Source organism: Gymnoscopelus braueri (genome assembly GCF_963280865.1).
Source record: "Gymnoscopelus braueri genome assembly, chromosome: 21".
NCBI lineage: Eukaryota > Metazoa > Chordata > Actinopteri > Myctophiformes > Myctophidae > Gymnoscopelus > Gymnoscopelus braueri.
In genome coordinates, this window is record NC_137623.1 from 11,591,227 (window position 1) to 11,609,131 (window position 17,905).

The 17,905-nt window shown below is 42.4% G+C and overlaps 1 protein-coding gene across 2 annotated transcripts; it reads left to right on the forward strand.

Annotated features, from left to right (window-relative positions):
• The first annotated feature begins 77 nt into the window (after positions 1-77).
• On the forward strand, positions 78-15,342 carry tm9sf1 (transmembrane 9 superfamily member 1). Of its 2 annotated transcripts, none has more exons than XM_080417259.1 (9): positions 78-325; positions 2,641-2,855; positions 5,071-5,202; positions 5,626-5,748; positions 6,903-7,258; positions 8,046-8,200; positions 9,981-10,166; positions 12,598-12,871; positions 13,851-15,342. In XM_080417259.1, the coding sequence occupies exons 2-9, from the start codon at positions 2,646-2,648 to the stop codon at positions 14,242-14,244; spliced, it is 1,830 nt and encodes a 609-aa protein (XP_080273385.1). In that variant the 5' UTR covers positions 78-325; positions 2,641-2,645; the 3' UTR covers positions 14,245-15,342. The 2 variants fall into 2 exon arrangements, with proteins under 2 accessions (XP_080273385.1, XP_080273386.1); XM_080417260.1 differs by having other exon boundaries at positions 78-321; positions 2,638-2,855.
• Positions 15,343-17,905: the final 2,563 nt, after the last annotated feature.

Below are 17,905 nucleotides of genomic sequence, written 5' to 3' on the forward strand. Positions count from 1 at the left end.
GTTTTCATATACCTAGTAACCTAGTTGCTTATTGCTCTCACAATATCTGGCAACCCTGCCCGGAACACAACTAGACACCAGTGGGCAGTATTATTTTTATTTGTTAAGGTGACGTGGAGAGAGTCGCTCTTCATATAAAAGTACTCGGTGTTCCGGTGAAGCTGTACATAATCAATGTATAATAACACTTGACCAAGATGATCATCAATATTTAAGGTGATATATCTATTTACATAGATATATACATCCATTACACAGGGAGGAGGAGGAGGAGAGATCTTTATTATTGGGCCCTGGAAGGAATCTGAAGAATCCCGACAAACAGGCAGGTTTCTCCCTTTTTCAGATCTTAAACTTATTTAAATCTGTATTTATTCATTATTGTTGTATAATATTGACATATACACCATTGGTTCTCAAAGTGGGGTCCGGGGACCCCCAGGGGTCCTTGAGGGAGTTCCAGGGGGTCCCCAGCTAAATGATGGATAGTCAGGATGGACCCTTGTGGGTCTGTAACTCTGAGAGTGTACAAATGGAACCAAATGGACCCGTCCATTTGGTTCCATTTGTACACTCTCAAAGTTAAATTAACATTGATTTTACAATATAAATTGGGGTCCCAGAGATAGAAATGCCATTAAATGGGGGTCTGTAGCCTTAATGCATGTCAAACTGGGGGTCCTTGAAATTAAAATGGTTGAGAATCACTGCTAGAGTCGTAAAAACCTTCTCTTATGGGGGTCCCTGGCATATCTTTTCAAATAGGGGGTCCGCGGGCTAATAAGTGTCAATTTGGGGGTCCTTGGCATGAAAAAGTTTGAGGACCACTGATATACACAATGCAAAGAATTGCTTGATTGTGCTGTTTTGGTGACTCTGGCCGCCTGGGTGTTTCTCATCTCTCAGGATGCAATTATTTATGAAGACTTGATGGAGATCAGTCACATATCAGTGGGTTGTTTATTTATTTCACATTGATCATGAATATAGCTATTCATTTGTTACTACTAACATCCATTACCATTTACAAGCAGTTAGTAGAATAACTGCAGTTTACACCCCATGTGTACATTTTGACACTGTTTGTTCATTCATTTCATTGGACCTGTTTATTTTGTGTGTGTATGTCTGTTTGTTTGTTTTTGAAAATAGGGAAGCACTTCATAAGCGTTTGAATTGCAAATGTATGTTTTTATCCTGTGCTTCACAATACAAATGTTTGAAACAGAATAACTGCAGTTTACAAACTCCAGATGGAACCCACTAACCATAAAGATTAGCTTCTGCAGGGCTCTGCTGTCAGACATTCAGTATGCTATCTATCCCTCACCCCTACATGACAGTAAGTTTAGTATTTGAGTATTCACGACAGATAAGCACTCCTTATGTATAAATGTTTTTTTTTATCTTCATCTTATATCAAGCCTGAGCACTGAACCGTAGAAATGGTGATAGAACACAGTTCAAGTTTTAGGTGAAGGGGATGAAGAGGAGTATGGCTTTCAGCTGTGATGGAGACTGGGCTACAAGAAACAATATAGAGTAATGAAACGATATCGTTGGTCATAATTGTTGATTGAGAGAAGGTTATTTATTTATATTTAATAACATATGCCTTCCTGGACATGGGTAGACTATCATGTATGGCCACTTGGCCAGAAGGAAGGAGTGTAAATGCTGGCAGAGAGAGAGAGAGAGAGAGAGAGTGATCTAGCTCAGTGGTTTTCAACCCTTTTCATATCAAGTTCCATTATTTATTCGGCATTTGAGCCACGGACCACCATTTGATGAGATTTAGCCTCTCAGACCTAAAACTTAGAATATTTTGTTATCGTTGGATAGGATTTTGTGCACAATTCCATGCTGTATTGATGTGGTACCATAGGAGAGATGACAGGCAAACGTTGATCAAAATAACAATTCTTTAATTAAGTAATGCAGATGTTTAACAATAATGTAACTTTTGAGAGCGTAAAATGAAACCAAATGGTTTCATTTTACGCTCTCAAGAGTTAAAGATCTATATAAGGGTCCATTTCGTTACCAACTCTCCATCATTTAGCTGGGGACCACCTGGAACCCCCTCAAGGACCACTGGTGGTCCCTGGACCACTGGTTGAGAACCATTGGTCTAGGGCATGAACTGTATGTGTATGACTGTGAGTGCTCTGCAGTTCAGGGATGAGGAGGCGACACAATCCAATACGTTTGGGTGGAAATACCAATGAGTTTGCTGGTTAATAAATTAGTTATCCTTAAGAGTGGCTCACTCAACTCCTCAGTATGCATGCCTGTCTCTTTTTAAAGTGCACTGTTGCACTCTGTATTTGTTTTTATTCTAATAAAAACAAATACAGAGTGCAACAGTACTTTAAAAAGAGACATGTGTCCTGCCTGGCTGGGCAGTTAGAGTTGCCTTGGTGTATGAAAGGTACTCTAAGTGGCCTTGCCTTGCCTTGCCGTGTCTTTTGTAGGACTTGATATACCTGTATGTCGGCTCTATTTCAAACAGCACCGACAGGCAATGCCGCTTATTTCTAGACGTGAAATGAGACAGAAAGTAATTAGGATATAGACAGCCAGGGGGGGAAATGTCCCCTTTCCCAGAAGAAACTAATGAAATGTATGTCTTTGCTCCAGGAGTTATGCAGCTGGGAGTAGGACACCTGCCCTGCGGCTGGCGGACCATGATGAGCCTGTACTGCGTCTTGGTCCTGTGTGTCCTGCCTGGCTTGGGGGCGGTCAGCTATAAGCAAGGGGAGAACGTCACTCTGTACGTCAACAAAGTGGGTCCTTACCATAACCCCCAGGAGACGTACCACTACTACACACTGCCAGTTTGCAGTCCAGAGAAGGTCGGCCATGTTTGTTTTCCGCTGTCGTACTGTGCCGGTAATCCTCTCAGTCAGGATACCTAGAGATGATTTCTGACTTTCTGTATGCCCGAGTAAATAAAGCCAGCGTACTACTAGTTCTTCCTGCTTCGCTCTTTAATGTCACGATGTTTCAGTCCGATGGGGCCCTTTGTTGGACCACAGAGAACATTGGATTGAAATGTTGTCAAATAGTGTAATCACTACTTATTTAGTATACAATTGAATCACTAATTCTAGATCTGTTACTGGCTGGCACCATACAGTTGTGTCGTCAGGGAATTATGGATCAGGCAGGATGTTGAGGCAAACAGAGTGCTTTGGGTTTCTAAGATAGAAGTTTATTACAAGAGCTCAGGGGAGAAGTACCTGATACACACAGGCTTGTGGTCAATTAGTTCTATGGCGATAAAGAGACCAGATCATCCTTTATACACATAGATGGGGTGGAGTTTGTGTTATAGTCACAAGCTATACTCGTAACAATACATACCAGGTCAGCATGAATTGGTGTCTTCATTCTTAACATATCATTAGGCCAAGGATGCATGACATCGTCATTTCATTTGTCATGTCAATGTTTGTCTCAAGACCGCTCCTTACACAGCCTAGTAGAGTGGGCCTCATTCACTAAGCTGTTCCGACAATATTAGAGTGTAAAGAGTGGTATATACTGTATATATATCCCAAGCAAACTTTGACATGCGATTCATGAATAGATCTGCAAGCTTACAACGTGTCAGGTCGATAACTTGTACATCTGTTCTGTCTGGAAGCGAGTTCTGCTTCGATCACACGATGGATCAACTGAACGTTAATAAAATAAGGCTCTCATGTGTAATGAGAATACAAAGTTTACAGAGTTTAACCCCACCACCAAATAATAGGCTAATAAAATGTGGAAAGGATATTATATAGCCTAAGCCCCTTTTCTATTAAAGAATGTTCACCTTTGAGGTAACATTATGACGCTGGAATCCAGGAACGCCGCTAGATTTAATCAGTTTCATCAGATGGTAACACTTATTAGGCTATTGTATGGCGTTCATGTGATCAATTTTATAAATTAATAGCGCGACATTGGAGCTGCTCCTTTTGCCAGTCGAGTCAAAATACACGAAATTGTGGACACTTGCAGAAACGGCAAACACGCGAGGGTCCTAAAAAATCTTCTCTAAATGCGTCAACTGAAAATAAATAGAAATCTGTTTGAATTTGCATCATGTCTCTAATATGCATCCAAGCAATAGATCGTTCTTTTCTTTTATGTGATGACAAATGTTGGGCACATAAATGTAGATTTTGCATGAAGACTGAGGCATGCTTTTTTTGTTTTTGGCTTTTTGCCTTTATTGCTAGATTTTTTTAAAGTGAAAATAGACAGGGAAGAGGGAGAGAGAGGAGAGAGACACGCAGCAAAGGTCGTTGGGATCGGAACTCGAACCCGCGGCGCGCCGTCAGGCTGCTTATGAGCCTAGGTGCCCGGACCGCAAGGCCAGCGATCCGGGCCGGAATGAGGCATTCTAATAACCTATACGCAATGTCTGAGGCATATAAGTCTGCTCCTGAACAGACTTGAGTTTGAGTGTACGTCTGCCAAAATCCACAGACAAAAACATTTAGAAGAATCTGACTCTGACGTGGAAAGGGCGGATAGACGGATAATCTGTGTGGATCCAAGCTTAGTGAGGCCCAAGGCTTTACCCAACAGTATACAGTGTATACAAAAAATGTCTGTACAGTGAACATTTTTCTATGAAACTAATTGTGTAACTTGAACCGTAGTATCCCTATGTTGGGGCGAATATTCGTCAAAAATGTTCACAACGTGACGTGTTGTGAGCTTCGATTTGATGTAGAGAGAAAATACTAGCAGATGTATAGAGCCGTGGGGGATCCCGGCAGCATGGGGTTTAAGTTGTTAACTCATGAGTCATGGTTCCAATAACAGTAAACACGGGACAGAGCCTGGAGAGTCAAATTGAACGTCACTTCCCCAGTGACAGTTATTTGTATTGTAGGTTGTTTCATGATGTGGTGACAATACAGAACATGCAAGCACTGATGGAATCTGTTTGCAGGCCAACAAAGCCAAGCCTGCTGCAACTTACATTGTGTTAAGAAGAACATTGTGTTCTAGATGCTAATCCACAGCAGAAATGCATTTCACTTACATTGATTTACACTTGTTCTCCAGGTACACCACAAATCTCTGAGTCTGGGGGAGGTTCTGGATGGCGACAGGATGGCAGAGTCCTTGTATCACATTCGCTTCAGGGAGAACGTCGAGAAGAAGACACTTTGCCAGCTGAGTCTGTCAGAGAAACAGGTATTTATTTTCAGATTGAGGTCCCATTCTATATGGTGTATCCAACACTTAGCATCATATCACAGGCAGATACTTTCTCAACCTGCAGCAGTGTTTCTCAACCTGTGGGCAGGGGCCCGCTGGTGGGCCGTGAGGATATTGCTAGTGGGCCCCTGAATAATCGTCAAAACACTAAGATTTTTATTATAACATAACGTAAATATTTTAAAAGAAAATGATGTGAAAAAAAAAAAAAAAAAAAAATGTTTTAATTCAAGCTGCAAAACAATTTATTGATTGATCATTAAAATAAACATACTTAGTTTTGTGTTGTCTTTACTAATTGGTTTGTAAATTTAAATGAGTGCTTTTTTCCCCCATCACTTAGTGTAGTAGTTGCTAATGGTGTGTTTGTGTGTGTGTGTGTGTGTGTGTGTGTCTCAGGTGGACATGCTTCGTGAGGCCATAGAGGAGCTCTATTACTTTGAGTTTGTCCTGGACGACATTCCCATCTGGGGGTTTGTGGGGTACATGGAAGAGAGTGGCTTCCTCCCTCACAGTCACAAGGTGAAGTGTGTGTGTGTGTGTGTGTGTGTGTGTGTGTGTGTGTGTGTGTGTGTGTGTGTGTGTGCGTGCACGCAGTTTCAATTGCTTAAAAACTGTTAACAAATTCTGTCAAATTAACCATATGCTTCCCTATTTTTCTCTAACATTCGGCGACAATAGAAAATCTCCAAGCTCACAACGTGTTGTGAGCTTGGAGATCAGGTATTTTGGGCTAAAAGATATTTAGTGTGGAGGGAAACGAGGAGGTAATTAAGTAAGTCTATTATAGACCCCTAGGGGATTCCGCTAATGCGGTTTAAGTGGTTAAATGTATAGCACGTTTCATACACAGTAAACTCAATGTTTTTTACATTAAAAGGACAGCAAACAAACAACACAGACAGACATAGTATAGTACAGTGTAAACACCCATCACCCACCAACGTAGAATACAGCATTTATAACCCCATCCATCCATACAATCACAAGATATGGCACACCCACACAGGATGCAGCAACTTCACACACAGCACACAGAGACTAACCAAAGGCATGGGTGCTTTTAAAAGAATAGATGTTCAGGCCGCTATGCAGCCTTCACACCTAGATAGAAAATCAAGTTTCAATTGATCTTGTGATGTTACGTTTGTGATCGATTTAAGCAATACTTCACTGATGTCACGTTTGTGACGCAAGCACTACTTCACTGATGTCATGTTTGTGACGTAAGCACTACTTCACTGATGTCACGTTTGTGACGTTTTTGCAGTAAGATGTGAAGTAACATCACATTTGTGATGACCGACCACCGTCTACCCACATGGCATTTTTATCATGAGATTACAGTTGTAGCTAAACTCAGGTCATCATGCAGTTTGTTCCGGAGAGTAGGACCATAGTAGATACATGCACCGGATTTGCATTTTATTAGGTAGTCTAGGTAGTTAGGAGATGAATGTCTCATGATCTGAGAATTATAATGGCCAATGAGTCAGAGATGTATTCAGGAGCTGAACCATATACGGTGTAGCCTTGTAAACAATAAGTTAGAATGTTGAAACTTTTAACACAGAAATATGACCAGACATTCTGCATGCGTACGTGTGTAAGAGTGACAATAAGGCATTGAGTTGGTTTTTATCTCATCTTTCTTTCTTTTCCATTTCTTCTACCAGGTGGGTCTGTGGACTCATCTAGACTTCAACATCGAGTACAACGGCGACTCCGTGATCTTCGCCAACGTCTCCGTGAAGGACGTCAAACCTGTGCCCCTGGAGGAGGGGGGAGGGGCGCTGGCGGGAGTCAATGTGGGAGCGGGCGGCCTGAAGCTCACGCACACCTACAGCGTCCACTGGTTCGAGTCCACGCTGCCTCACTCGCGGCGGGCCGACCGCCTCAGAGACTACTCGTTTTTCCCGAAGACGCTGGAGATCCACTGGCTGTCGATCATCAACTCGCTGGTGCTGGTGGTTCTGTTGCTGGGCTTCGTCATCATCATCCTCATGAGGGTCCTGAAAAATGACTTTGCCAGGTCCGTTCGCTCGGCCTTTGAAATGTGTGATCTCTGTGTTTTTAGAGCCCCTTTCTGTGACACATAGCCACTGTTTAATGGAACCCTCCTACAGTTAGAGGTGGGAAAAGTGCTGAAATGTTTTACTTAAGTAAAAGTATCAATACTGCAATGTAGAAGTACTCTGTTACATGTAAAAGTCAGGAATTCTAAATTTGCTTGAGTAAAAGTATTGGTATCAAAATGTACTTAAAGTACCAAAAGTACTAAAATGTTTGAAAATAGCCCAAGTATAAAACAGGGCTAAAGTGGTTTATGTATGTTTTATAATGTAATAATTTATATCTGCAAAGTAACTAGTAACTAAAGTTTTCAAATAATTGTAGTGGAGTAAAAGTACAATATTTGCCTCTGAGATGTAGTGGAGTAGAAGTGAAAGTATAGACAATTGGAAATATTCCAGTAAAGTAAAAGTACCTCAAAGTACCTCAAAAGTGTACTTAAGTACAGTACTCGAGTAAATATTCTTAGTTACTTTACACCACTGCATACAGTGCATTGTGTGACTATCGAAAATATTGCACAGGGCATCATTAATTATTGGAGATCGCAGTTGAAATTTCCCCACAGCGTTGCCAGCTCATCACAACCACCTCCAAAATCATCAGTCACCACGCACACAGCATTCAGTCAATTTCCTCCTATTTCCTTTTGTATTCCTGAGGAGCAATGCATCTTTTGTCTTTTATCATTATAATTTCTTCTTCCATTTCCATCCCTGCATTAAAGTGTCTGTTGTCACGTCTAGGTACAATGTGGACGAGGAGGGCAGCTGCGATGATCTGGACCAGGGGGACAATGGCTGGAAGATCATACACACCGACGTCTTCAGGTTTCCTCCGTACAAAAGTCTGCTGTGTGCTGTGCTGGGAGTCGGGGCACAGTTCCTCACACTAGCTACTGGTGAGCATTCATTCACTCAAGCGCACACACACACACACACACACACACACACACACACACACACACACACACACACACACACACACACCTAAAGGCTGAGGGGTCTCCTAGCGTTATATGAAGTAAATTTCATCACCAGCTCATGTCTGTGGTGACGTATTGTCCCAGATCATCCCAGATTTTATAACTGTGCATACTTTATGTATGTATGCAAGTACACTGACTGCACAAAAAACATTGACACTGGGGCGCCCGCTGGCCTAGCGGTCCAGGCGCATACCACATATGCTGGTAATCCAGCTTGACAGCGGGTTCGACTCCCGATACCGACGACCTTTGCTGTGTGTCACCCCCCCCAGGCAGAAAAAGCCCCCAAGAATATCTTTAAAAAAAAACAAACACTGACACTGCTCTAGGCGAGGTTGAGAGAGGAGATCTGTTGCTACCTGTTGTATTCTAGGTGACAATAAAGGAGTTGAAGTGCGGTGACCATGCATTCTGTACGTGCGCATACTGCACACGTGCACATAAGCCTGCGGTTCAACAGGAATGCACAGAAATAATTGATGTAAGATAGAGTTAACTAGGACACACCTCGTGTTCACACAGACACAATAAGTATAATCAAGCCGTAATACCTAGACACACTCACAGATCTAGTGTAATGTAAATCAGTGAATATGAGTTGTGCTTTCTTTGTCCTGCTTGAAAACTGAACAGGCTCGTTGTCTGAGCATCAGTGACCCGTAGCTATAGTTCCTTTGAATTGAATGGCAGTGTGACATTACTAGAAACCCGATAAGAGTACACGTACCCATAACGTGGCGACATGGAGGGGGGCTAAATGTTCAACGGCTCTGGTTTACCTCCTAGGACCTAGAACAATAAGGCAGAGTTGAACAATGGTGATTGATCATTTTCTTCCTCTTTCCACTGCTGACATCGCAGTTTATTTTTTTGCACTAATGTTTTATTCACAATTTGAGCGCTCGAGGCATAATTCATGTACTGTACAAAATATTAGGATCGTCTGCACTTTCCATGAAGTAGACACCGAAATCACTTGACTCACAAAGGGGAGATTTGTATGCTTGGGTGGAGTAAAGAATTCCTGAGGTTCCTGAGGCTTGTGACAACTGACACAACTTGATTTTTATTTGAACAAATAAAAGAAGATGACTTCCATTCATCCAGTGCCAAGACTTTTTCAGTCTTCTTGTTAATATATATGAATGTCCCTGCAAAGTGAACAGACGACAAGCCCTGGTTTATGTTCTCCAGTGAAAGTATAGCAAATCTAAAAGTATGTAAACTCATGATCAACTTCCTACACGCGGGGTCATGTTACACTTTCTTCATTAAAGGTGCTGTAAGTGATATGTATAGAATAACCACATCCCCCAACAACCAACAGGCGATGGGAGGCGATCAATGCCTCCCAGGGAGGCTATTTTAATTTGTTTGCGGGTTCAAATAACATCCAAAAGTGTGTTCGAACAGCGACTTTGATAGCTCATTGTGTTAGTATATTAGGCCCATGAGCCTAAGGCAATTTTTTTTGTGAGTTTCAGGTTAGGGTTGGGCATTATAGTTGCTGTGAGGTTAGGGTTAGGCATAGTTTTTATGAGATTATGGTTAGGATTAAGGTCAATTACGGGTCACAGCGGGTTTTGTTGAAGTGGTGTAGGATTTTTAAAAAAATGCATTTGGAACACATTGAGAAGTTTTGATTCTTCTGATGAACAACCCCATTAATGTCCTGCGACCACGGCTCCCATAGGGATCATCGTCATGGCATTGCTGGGAATGTTCAACGTGCATCGCCACGGCGCCATCAACTCGGCGGCCATCGTCCTGTACGCGCTGACCAGCTGTGTGTCCGGCTACGTGTCGTGCAGCTTCTACACGCAGATCCACGGTCAGCGATGGGTGTGGAACATCATTCTCACCTCGTCTCTCTTCTCTGGTGAGTACAGTCTTACGGAAAAGCATGTCATTTCCGTATTTCTTTATTTACCTTTTATTCAACCACACATTAATCCTGATGACCTTGTTTCGGGAATGTCATTATAAGCAAAAAGCAGATCTACAGTGTGAGCTCACAAGGCGTACATGACAAAAATTACTATTTTTATGCATTTGATGTATTATGATGTATTATCTTGTGTCCTTGCTTACTGTAAATCGCTCTGGATTTAGAGTGTCTGCTAAATGCTTAAACTGTAAACTGTATGTTGTGAGCTTCTAAATAGGCTTTTTTTCGCTATTCATCATAATGACAAAGTATTTAGGGCTTAAGAGGTTAAACAGGGTAAATTGTGGAACATTTATACTGTTTCACAGCAGAACCCTCTTTAACATTCACACAGTTACCCAACACACAACATACTACCTGACACAAGCTGTGGGGACCAGTGGCTGTCAGAAAGGGAAACCTACGAACCATGGCTTTGTGATCATAAATGGTACTTTTATTATTGGTTTCAGAAAATACTTCCTCCCTATTAAAAGGCAATGAGACGCATAGGGCAACATTTTCAAGCTGTTGGCAGTCTCGTCTCACAGCTGTTGCCAAATAAGCACGACAGTTTCCTCTCTCGGTATCAAGGGTCGCAACTGTGTCTGTAGCAATACTTTGATTGCAGCCTTCCTGCCTGTTAGGGATTGGAAACTATAATTGATTAATCATTCCTGAGGGTTAAAAGTAAACTATTATTTGTTACCGCAGTAATGTGGGTGTAACTATTTTTTCATGTTCTGCATTAGGTCAATTGTTTTGTTAGCCTAATTGAAGTATATAATTTTTATTTATTTTTATTTTATTTCATTAGAATAATCTTAAATATGGGGCTCAATTACCCATTCTTAAGAACAGTAGAATAATCCAAAATGATTTTGGTCAGTCATGCACATCCCTACTGCCTATAGGGCAGCATTATTTCAGCATTACTTTGTGACGGTAAATCTAAATGTCATTTCATGCATTCGCACATTTAACAAAACAACCTGCACCTCTTGGGCAAATGTGCACTGTAGCACAAGCTAATTATCTGTACTTAAGAAGAGAGCTAAGCATAGGAAGGAGTAAACCATATAAAGATGACAGTAAATATATCAGTGGTTCTCAAAGTAGGGTCTGACTCTGAGGGCCCCCAGGCCAGGCCCAGGGGTCCTTGAGGGGGTTCCAGGGGGCTCCCAGCTAAATTAGTTATTAATATAGCATTTAAACCATTTGAACAACTTTAACCCTACATATATCCGCTATTACTGTTTTATTTAAACGGTGAGCTTGAATTAATGCCTTCCATACAGTACAGTAATATTCACTTCAAGCAAGGACTCACACCATGCCGTAAACACACTAAGATGGCTCAACCCTCATCTTTCCGGGCCCACAGGAAGCTAACAAATGCAGAAATAATAATCACTGCACGCCACCCCCGTCTTCTACCAACCTGCGTTTCAAGTCAGTCAGTCAGTAGCCTCAGAAACCCACGCCTATTTTAACCACATCCGCCTTTTATAGGACATCTCTTGTGGCTTGTGGCTAAAGAAACTAATAGCTCTAGCTCCCTCTAGAGGATATTCCAGGCAGAAGTAAGCAAACGCAGAATCGTACATTATGCCAGTTAGATTCAGCATTAAATTGTGTTGGTGGTATAATTTGCCATACCAGCACACCTTTAATGTTTAATCTGACATTGTTAGAAGTTTGTCTCTGCGTGCTCAGCACAAAATAACAGTAAACTAATTTTAAAAACCTGGAAGACAAGCACCTCTACATAAATCTAAAAACATAAGCCCCCAAGGCCCCAAACGCCAAGCCATCTAGAAACGAATTCTTCTGTGTCTGCTCTTGCTTTGTTCCGCTGTGATCACTCTGTCGTTTGGAATTCTAGGAAGCTCACAGCTTCCTTTTCATGCGGTGCATGTTATGTATATGTTAATAATAAAGTTGCTCTTAATCCATTCAATCAGGGAAGGCATCTGTCTGTGTCATTTTAGATTTCTTTGGCTATTCAAAAATAGTAGATATACAAGCTGGTAGATCTGCTATTTCTTTTTACAATCGTGAAAATGTGTGCAAATCTTTGAATATATACATTTTTAAAGCAAACATTTGTAAAATATTTTGTTCCAGGGACCTCCAGAAGTAAAGATTTGAGTTACAAATGTTCGCTTTAAAATATATTTTCAAAGATTTGCACAAATGTTCAAGCTTTAAAAAAAATGTACCTGACTACCTGAATAATTCAATGTATAGCTACATTATAAATAAATGTAAAGTATAGCTTTATTTTATCTCAATTCAATGATTCCCGCTGTCTTTGAGTTGCTTTCGCTGTGACCATTGAACTACATTCCATTGCTTACATTGTAGTCATGTCATCCAACAGCTCCTTTGTTCCTGACATGGAGCGTGGTGAACTCTGTCCACTGGTGGAGCGGCTCCACCCAGGCCCTGCCGGCCACCACCGTGCTCCTGCTGCTGGGAGCCTGGGTCCTGGTGGGCTTCCCTCTCACCATCATCGGGGGCATCGTGGGCAAGAACCGGGCCGGCAGCTTCCAGGCGCCCTGCCGGACCCGCAACATCCCCCGACAGATCCCCAGCCAGCCCTGGTACAAGCACACGGCTGTCCACATGGCCATTGGCGGTTTCCTGCCATTCAGGTGGGTAGTGGTTATGTAAAAAGAAGATGAAGCTGATTTGACCTGTGCATGGACCACTTAACCAGCTGCTCTCAGTGTTTTCTACACCGTCCAGTTTAAATGAAGCAAAAACCGCTGTACAATCTTTACAAAAAACAAAGGAGAATGCCACAAATCTAGAGACCACATACAGGTTACTACTGTGTTGTTCAAACCTAATTAAAAACTAAGTAAGTGCAGAGAGGACAGGACATCAAACACAGGTCTCCAGCTGGGATTGACCCATGCAGAGACGTTGTGATATTGTGGTTTGACACGATGTGGACCGTATTGCATTGATGTTAAAAGAGTCTTAGTTCTGAGTCATGGTGACTCATGACGTATAGTGCTCTTCATGTGCCACAGTTAAATGTGGCATAGCTAAAAAAAGCTAAAAAAACTAAATAAATTGACAAAGATGAAAACTAACAGCATTTTCTCTATGAGTTTAGTTTGTTTTAGTTAGTTTTGTAAACACAAAATACAGTTACAGTTATCTTTTTTTAATATTAAAGGTAGGGTAAGTGATATTTTTTGGTGTTTTTTTGTGAAAAGGTGACAACATTTAAGCCAATCAGGAGAGAGCACTGAAAATGCATTTTCTGTTTTCTGTTTAGCTGGAGAGACATTGGAGACTCCTTTTACTGAACAAACACTCTTTAGCAATGAGTACTATCAGAATATAGAGATATTTAACACTTATCTTACTTACCTTTTAACTAAAATGTTTTGTTTAAAACATTGGTCAGATCATTGCCATTGAATGGTTCTCTCTTTGTCTTCCCTCCTCAATCTGTCTCTTCCTCCTTCTCATCCTGCTTTTATCACTACTCTCCCCTCCTCACCCCCTCTCTCCTCCCTCCCATCTTTCCATCACTTCCCCTTTCCCACATTCCCATCCTCTCCCCCTCCCTCCACCTTCGTCTCTCTGTCTGTCTCTCCATCCATCCTCTCCCTCCAGTGCCATCTCCGTGGAGCTCTACTACATCTTCGCCACGGTGTGGGGCCGCGAGCACTACACCCTCTACGGCATCCTGCTGTGCGTCTTCGCCATCCTGCTGTCGGTGGGCGCGTGCATCTCCGTGGCGCTCACCTACTTCCTCCTGTCGGGCGAGGACTACCGCTGGTGGTGGCGCAGCGTGCTGAGCACGGCGTCCACCGGACTCTTCATCTTCGTCTACTCCGTCTTCTACTACCGCAACCGCTCGTCCATGAGCGGCCTGGTGCAGAGCGCCGAGTTCTTCGGCTACTCGCTGCTCACGGCGCTGGTGTTCTCGCTCATGCTGGGCACCGTGTCCTTCTGGGCTTCGCTGGCGTTCATACGCTACATCTACCGCAGCCTCAAGATGGACTAGAGAGCCCAGGCCGCAGATGCCTAGGACGCAGATGCCCAGGACGCAGATGTGTATGTGTGTATGTGTGTGCAGAAGGGTTTGTGCTTACGCGTAGGTACGCGTTGAGTGTATACAGTACAATACATGCACAGTCGCACTCTTTGTAACGTGCATTGCCTCATGCCATATATACACACACAGACAGTCACATGCTCCTATCTCGGTTACACACACACACACACACACACACACACACACACACACACACACAAACGCACCTCCTGCAGGGGTGAATGGCAGGAGAAACCAGGGGCCTTTTAACCTTGATTTGGCAGGAGCTAATAAAGAGACTATACAAGCTGTCATGGTTGGGAGGTGAACAAATAAATGGACAAGATGAAGGGCTGCTGTGGGACGAGGTTATATATTTAAGGATGAAAAGGGGACGCTGCATTATAAAGGGATGATTGTGTCCCATCGTCAGGAATGAATGGAATGTGTATGGTGAGATACGTATGCGTGTGGTTATAGCATTGTATGATGCTGGCTTGCAGGACGGCACCAGCATACACTGGTGGTTTCCACTGCAGACACTAGCATGGGTTTACAGGGCTCATGAATTATCCCCCCCCCCCCATACACACTCATAGTCAACAGATGACATTATTTCAACTATCCTACCTATGGAGATGACTTCCAGTCTTGTCATGCGGTGTGGTTTTCTCCTTGTGGAGGAAAGTCTTCCACTTGCATGCACATAATATGGCTGCTTATGTTGCACTTGTTATTCTCGAGTCAGAAGAAATCGGATTAAAAGGAGCTCTGTTGAAAGAGCGACCATCTGATGACGCAGGAATACTAAATGGGACCAGTTTGCCACCACCTATTTGGTTCAACTTATTTGGCTACAACACTGTTCGTATATAAATGATATATCGGTGTCCCCGACTTACCTGTTGTGCAAAATCAACATTTGATCCTTACAAACCCCATGTAGGTCTGCAGTGGAGACTGATGCCTGGTGTTGCATTATGTGGGTGATGGGCGCAACGTTGTATGTACCGTGGTCACCATTGGCTGATTTTGGTTCTGATGTAAATAAACGTTATCTTTTCAATAAAATGCACTTAGTTTGCTGGCTAGTTCTGGGATCAGTCAACCGTTTTCTCAAAAGCCTTCGTTTGACTATTAACTCATTCCCTGCCTGGAACGTAAAAAACGTTATTTCCGATTCTGCCAAGAACGTAAAAAATTGACCAAGGAGATATGATTTTTCGAAGATCTCTAGACTCCTATCCACTTGTTAACTTAAAAATTCTGTATCTCCTGAGTACTTTTTTTTTTTTCAATAAATTCTCTGGCAGTGGGCAAACGCGGCCAGTGAATGAGTTAAGGTAGGGTAAGGGTTAAATAGCTCTATATTCAGATAGTACTCATTGCTCTAGTGTTTGTTCAGTAAAAGGAGTCTCCTCGTCTCTCCATCTCTTTATAAAACAGAAAATGCATTTGTTTCAGTTTCAAAACTGGAACTGGAACACAAAAACATGAAGCTTAAAAATGGGTACTTTCTCCTGATTGGCTGAGATTTTGACACCTACCGGAAAATGTATTTTCTGTTTATAAGAGCTGTAGACTCGTTACTGAACAAACACTCTATAGTGCTTTAAACTTTTAACAAAATACTTTGTTTTAACCAAAAAATATCACTTACCCTACCTTTAACTAATGATCAGTCTCATTTTATGGTGTTATCAGTCCGTTCCTAAAACATTTAACTTGAGATCCAACTTATTTTCCCCAGAGAGCATGCAATGACTTACTCTTGTGGTTCAAGACACAGAATATAGTTCTTTAATTGACCGTGTACCAAATGTAAACAAGACAACATTTCAAGTAGTGACTAAAGTGAACTGGCATTTATTCAAAAGAAGAAAAAAAAAGACCCACCCAGGCAAATGTGTAAACATGTAGTAGTACTTTGCATTGTTGGCAGTACATGATAAGTGATAAGAATAAAACAGACACATCCATCAGGGCTTCAAACTCACGGGAGCGTTGCCAAGAGCAAACAACACACAATGTAGATTAAGTACTCTGGTAAAAAAATACAAATATTTGAATACAAAAAAAGGGTAAAGATAAAACACGAACAAGAGCACACACGCATGCAGCAGCGAACAGTTTTTGGGCCAACAACTACCAACTTAGGTGCCTCTTAAAACTTGTGCATGGGGAATATAAACAAGGATATATGAATATCGCAAAACGTCGCAATAGCCTTCTAACTGCAGTCTCTGGCCAAGTCACTACTGGTTGGCGCCATGCACCGAGGGACTGGAGACATCGACCACATCGTCGCTGTCAATGCTGGTGTTGCCACTGGAATTGCCAGCCGTGGCAGTGCTGTATTCGTAGTGCGTGCCAGACGGGCTCAATGTGGTCCAGCCGGTTGGAAGGGGTCTGGGAGAGCCAGCAGGCTGGGGAGCAGCAGAGGGCCAGGCGCTGTAGCCCGCGGCGCCCATAGCTGCCAGATAGTAGGCCAGGTTCTGGCTAGGGCTCTGGTTGTACGCGGACGCCATCTGCTGGGTGTATTGCTCCTGAAGCTGTGCATGAAATACCTCTTCTTGATACTACAGGGAGACAGGATGGGTGTTAATAAACAGAGAAACACATACTGTATACATACCGAACATTGCGCTACTGTAAATTGTTGGGGGTTTGTATATCGTCTTGCATTTAAGGCCACAACCACAACTCAGGTCGAGCCTCCCCTAATGGACGATTTTTTGTGTGTCTCAGCCTGCTGTTTCTCCCGTTACTGATTAACAGGACACTTGGGCTGGACAGATATTTCTATGGCAAATGTTAAAGTCCGCATTAAAATAGGCATTTTTTTAAAGAAAATGGAAAGCCTAATAGCTTTTATAATTATGTGGTCACTCACTGCTTGGATGTTGTTGGTGTCGTGTGTGGGGTTAGGACTGGCGTTGGGACTGGTTTTCGGGCCGCCTTTGGAAGAAATAACCCAGTCGCTGTCCTTCATGTGTCTCCTCAGCTTCATGCGGCGATTCTGAAACCAGGTCTTCACCTGAAACACCAGATAAAAGCCATTAATATTGCTATTTGTTTAACATAAAAAAATAGTTCCTGTGCCAGTGTTAAATGTGGCACAGCAAAAAAAATAACTAAAGCTAGGCTTATGTATTGTATGTATAAATTGACAAACTGTGTTTTGCAAACGCAATACAGTTTCAGTTATCTTTTTTTCCTTTTTACATTGGTCAGATCATTGCCTATAATAGTTTCTCTTTGTCTTCCTTCCTCAATCTGTCTCTTCCTCCTTCTCATCCTGCTTTTATCACTACTACTCTCCCAAACAAAAAAACAAACACTGAGAGATACTGTAAATTATTGGGGGGGTGTATATCGTCTTGCATTTAAGGCCACGACCACAGCTCAGGTCGGGCCTCCCCTAATGGACGATTTTTTTGTGTGTCTCAGCCTGCCGTTTCTCCGTTACCGATTAACAGGACACTTGGGCTGGACAGATATTTCTTTGCATCACATTCTTTAATATTCACCTGTTTGTAGCTTAGCCCTGTGACTTCTCCCAGTTCCTTCATCTCAGCGGGGGTGAGATACCTCTGAGCGTGGAAACGCTGCAATAGGGCGTCCATCTGAC